At 57.2% G+C, this 4514-nt stretch overlaps 1 protein-coding gene across 1 annotated transcript; it reads right to left on the bottom strand.

Moving 5' to 3' along the window:
• Window positions 1–278: 278 nt before the first annotated feature.
• Window positions 279–4146, bottom strand: KRT18 (keratin 18). Its single transcript, XM_032420780.1, has 7 exons — window positions 3643–4146; window positions 2804–2886; window positions 2321–2477; window positions 1611–1775; window positions 1379–1504; window positions 837–1060; window positions 279–458 (listed from the first exon to the last, which is right to left on the bottom strand). The coding sequence occupies exons 1-7, from the start codon at window positions 4057–4059 to the stop codon at window positions 338–340; spliced, it is 1293 nt and encodes a 430-aa protein (XP_032276671.1). The 5' UTR covers window positions 4060–4146; the 3' UTR covers window positions 279–337.
• Window positions 4147–4514: the final 368 nt, after the last annotated feature.

Here is a 4514-nt window from a genome sequence, read left to right on the forward strand (position 1 = left end):
GGGAAATATTTAATTTTATTTTCTTCTTTCCTTTTGGAATTTGTGCATGTTACTCTTATCCCTTTTTTAATTCGAAAAGACAAATTCTCATCAACCGTTCCCTCCTCTTTCTGAGAAGGTGAGTTCTCAGAAGAGAACGCAGACCTTCCCTCTGGCCAACCTCCCCTCCCCCTATATGAAACCCCTGGGGTCAGCGCTGATTTCTACCTGATCAGAGGGAGGACTCCTGGGTCAGAGCATCTATACACAGTATGGAAACAGCCAAGGAAGACACGAAGTGACCTCTGAACTTTTTATTGGCCTCGTGCCCCCCAAAGGGTACCCTGCTTCTGCTGCTTCAACGCCTCAGAACTTTGGTGTCGTTGGTCTCAGATACCACCTTGCCGTCCACAATCCTGCGGGTGGTGGTCTTCTGGATGCTCTGCATGGAGCTGCTGCTGTCCAGGGCTTCACTGAGACTGTTAACAGAAGACCAAGCCCCAGTTATAAACAGCTGTGCAGAGTAGCAGGGAGTCAAGGAAAGGGAAGAAAAAAGACCCCTCCTGATCCCTGCCTTTATCTCCACATTCTTGTGACCACTTCCTCCATAAAAGGGAAACCCAGAGCCAAACTCCATGTGTGCTCTAAGTATGGCTGGGGCAAGATTTCGTCTCTTCTCTAGATGGGGAGCCTCTGCCACTCTTACTCCCTTGGGAGACGCAGGAACCCGCACGGAGCACCATCCCAGTGCTCTGTGGACCCCGATGAACGGCACATGGTGGGGCTTACCAAAGAGGCTTTGGGGAGAAGTGTATCTCCACCCCAGCTTGTGAGGGTGGAAGGAGGGCCCCACTTACCTGAAGTCCTCCCCGTCTTCCAGCAGGCGACGGTAGGTGGCGATCTCAGCCTCCAGCTTGACCTTGACATTGAGCAGGGCCTCGTACTCCTGGGCCTGGCGCTGCCCCTCGGCCCGGGTCTGGGACAGCTCTGACTCCAGGTGCAGCAGGACCCCATTGAGCTGCTCCATCTGCATAGCGTAGCGGGTCTCGACCTCCCTCAGGCTGTTCTCCAAGCTGGCCTTCTGTGGGGGGTGGGGGGCGGGGAGGATCGGGTGAGCCTCGAGATGGAGTGGAGGGAGAGCCTCTGCAAGTTTCAGCAGAGCAGTCCAAATCCCATGATGGCTCATCCCTTCACTCTTGGAAACTTCTTGGAGAACTTAGGGTGTGCCAGGTACTAAGGTTTTGGGTAGGAGCACTGGGTAATGCAAAGAGAAACCACTCTTTCTGAGCACATGACTTAGGATGGAAGGGGTAGGATCTGGGCTGAGACAGGATTGGGTCTGAGGCTGACAGAGTTCAGGGCCAAGAGTAGTTGGAGCAGGTGAAGTGAGGGCTCTTACCAGGTTTCTCATCGAGTCCAGGTTGATCTCTAAGGACTGGGCCGTACGTCTCAGCTCCGTGAGGGTCATCTCAGCCTCTCCGATCTCCGCGGTCTGTGTGGTGACCACTGAGGTGCTCTCCTCAATCTGCAGGGCGGGTATAGTCCTCAGGTCCCTCCTTCTCTGTCGGCCTCCCTCCCACCCCCTCAGGCCTCTGTGCCTAGCCTGGCCCCCATCCCTTCCCCTCATGCACCTGCTGGGACCAGTACTTGTCCAGCTCCTCTCGGTTCTTCTGAGCCAGCTCGTCATACTGGGCCCGGATGTCTGTCATGATCTTGCTGAGGTCCTGAGATTTGGGGGCATCCAACTCCACGGTCAACCCAGAGTTGGCAATTTGGTTTTGTAGACCCTTTACTTCCTAAGGGAGAGAGGATCAGAGTGAGGGGAGACTTGGGCTCAGAGCTCCGACAAAGCTCCTCCTCTGCACCTGGCTCTCGCAGGAGGCCTGGGGATCAGCTGGAGAAAGCCACGGAGAAGACTCTAGGTTTTATACTCTGGGCAATGCCAGTTCTGGGTTTTCTACTCCCGATGAATAAAACGTCACCCACTCCCTGCCCAAACCTATCACCCACAGGTGGTTTCTCTTTCCTCACTTCGCTCTGTCCCTCCGTCTCTCCGCCCTCCAGCTCCACCTGCTCTCACTCCTCCATCAGCCCTCACACGTGGTGCTAGCTGCTTTTCTCTTTTGTCCTCTCCTCACTTTCTCACCCATGTCCTCTTGACCCCATCACGCTGTAATTCAGGTGACCCACTGAGTGTGGCAGCAGTCTGGTTAAGAAGAGCCCAGGCTGGTAGTTCTAAATGTCCCTGCAAGCTACTTCCAGGTGGCCTATCCCGTCTATTCCCCCCACCCAGACTTGTTTGGCCTCCTTGTTCCTGGCCTGGCCAGTGGCCCCTGCTTGCCTCCTCATGGTTCTTCTTCATGAAGGCCAGCTCCTCCTTGAGAGCCTCAATCTCTGTCTCCAGCTGCAGCCGAGTGACATTGGTGTCGTCAATGACCTTGCGGAGCCCATGGATGTCACTCTCCACAGACTGGCGCATGGCCAGCTCCGTTTCATACCTGTGGGAGTGGAGGCGATCAGAGGGACCTCATCTCTGACCTGGAACCTTCTCAGCCCATGCCACCTAAGAGCGCCCCCACGGCCACAGCTAACCAGCACCCAGAGTCAGGATCAGGTGGTAATCCTCTGAGCACCGTTCTCAGTACTTGGGGGACAATATTCTTAAACTGGGTTATATCAGTTTATAAGTTGAGGGAGCCTAACTCTTATCCACCCAGCTCTGATCAGAGCTGAAGATCCCACTGTGAGCCCCCACCTGACCGACCCAGCCAGGAACAGATGGTGCTTGGCTCCACCCTCAGCTCCCTAGCACCCCCAGGCTTACTTGACTCTGAAGTCGTCAGCAGCAAGACGGGCATTGTCGATCTGCAGGACGATGCGGGCATTGTCCACAGAACTTGCAAAGATCTGGGGGATTGTAGACAGGTGGCTCCATGAACAGGAAATCAGTGATGGAGTGTGGTGAGTGTGGGAAGGTGTTGTGTGTATGAGTGAAGCCTTTCTGGTCCCAAAGAGGTTCTCCTTGCACGCCTACCCCCTTCCACCTGTGTCCCCTCACACTGTTCCCTCCTTTCCTGGAGTCCCAAATTCCAGAGTTCCCACTGCCCCTTCTTTGGGACCTCTGCTGGCCCGCCAGCCCTGAAGTGAGTCAGTCCTCTCCCTGGCCCTCTCCTGACATTTTTTTTTTTTCCTCCTGCACCTGCTCACCTCCCCTTTGTCCCCCCCATTGGCCCCTCCCACAGGTAGGCCTCCTGTTTACTCTTAGATGACTCAGCCTTAGCCACATCCGCTTAACCCTCCAATTGTCCTGATTTGGCCAGAAGCCAGAGTGTCCAGGTCCTCTTTATGGGGTCTTGTCACACCTTCCATGCTGTCTACTTCCTCTGCAAACCCCCCCCCCCCACTTCCTGCCATTTCCTGGGAAAGGGCCCTCCCATGCCCGGTCACCGCCCTTGGGGCCCCTGTGGCCAGGGTTATGCATGAAAATCCAGGCCGTGGCAACCCCCTCCCTGTGGAATAGGGGGCGGGGTGGAGATAGAAAGTGGGAAGGAGCCAAGGCACCCCACCCTATTAAAATTCCTATCCTTGCGGAGGGGGAGGAGGAAGCGGGGAGTGGGTAACAGGAAGGTCAAACACGGCTGGGGATCAGGGTGGTCCCCTTACCTGAGCCCTCAGCTCCTCGATGGTCTTGAAGTAATGCCCCCAGTCTCTGACCTGGGGTCCCTTCTTCTCCACGTGTTCCCGGATTCTCATCTCCAGTTTCTGATTATCAGCCTCCAGACTCCTCACCCTCTCCAGGTAGGAGGCCAGGCGGTCGTTCAGGTCTTGCATGGTCTCCTTCTCGCCCTGGATGCCCCCTATGCCGGCCAGACCCCCGGCCATCCCCGCGGCCAGGCCCCCGGATCCCCAGCCGCCCCGGAAGCTGGTGGAGCGGGATACGGAGATCCGGGAGCCTGAGCCCCCGGCGCCTGCATAGACGCTGGCCGCGCTGCTGACCGGCCGGACCCGGTGGCTGGACGACTGCACGGGACCCAGGGACCGATAGTTGGAAGAGAAGGTGGAGTGGGTGGTGAAGCTCATGCTGTTCGGAGAGTAAGACGAGAGGCCAGGACTCAGGCTCGGGCCAGGAAGGGTGCCAGGTCCGCGACTGAAGTTATATCGCGCCGAGGGAGGGGGTGGGGACCGGCCCAGGGAGGCCCCGCCCCCTCCACCAAGTCCCCGCGCTCAAGGTTGGGGCACAGGTGGACCGAGGCGGGAATCCGCATCTCGTTCCCGGGCCTCCCCAGCCTCCTTTCCCCCAGCACCCCCAGCAGCTTCCTGCCAAGGCCACCCTCGACCCCCCAGAAAGGGGGTGAGTAACCTGGATGGACCAAGGCAGCAGGTGGAGTCGGCCCTTGAAGTGTAGTTTCAGGGCAGGAAATGACGTTGTTATGCCCCCCTCCCCTCAGGTAGAGGAGGTCCTGGCAGGTTGGAATTTGGGGGTTTTGGGAGATGAGTGAGTGAAGTCGGGTGTGAATCTCTGTAATTATCCTCAA

This window comes from Phoca vitulina, unplaced genomic scaffold (genome assembly GCF_004348235.1).
Source record: "Phoca vitulina isolate PV1807 unplaced genomic scaffold, GSC_HSeal_1.0 scaffold23, whole genome shotgun sequence".
In the NCBI taxonomy this organism is placed as follows: domain Eukaryota; kingdom Metazoa; phylum Chordata; class Mammalia; order Carnivora; family Phocidae; genus Phoca; species Phoca vitulina.

Excerpts from the sequence above, each read along its gene's own strand:
- KRT18 (XM_032420780.1), bottom strand. The coding sequence starts at position 4,059 with ATGAGCTTCACCACCCACTCCACCTTCTCTTCCAACTATCGGTCCCTG. Across the intron at positions 2,478-2,803 it reads GCTGACGACTTCAGAGTCAA|GTATGAAACGGAGCTGGCCA; the intron begins GTAAGCCTGGGG and ends CCACTCCCACAG. Across the intron at positions 1,505-1,610 it reads ACAAGTACTGGTCCCAGCAG|ATTGAGGAGAGCACCTCAGT; the intron begins GTGCATGAGGGG and ends CCCGCCCTGCAG.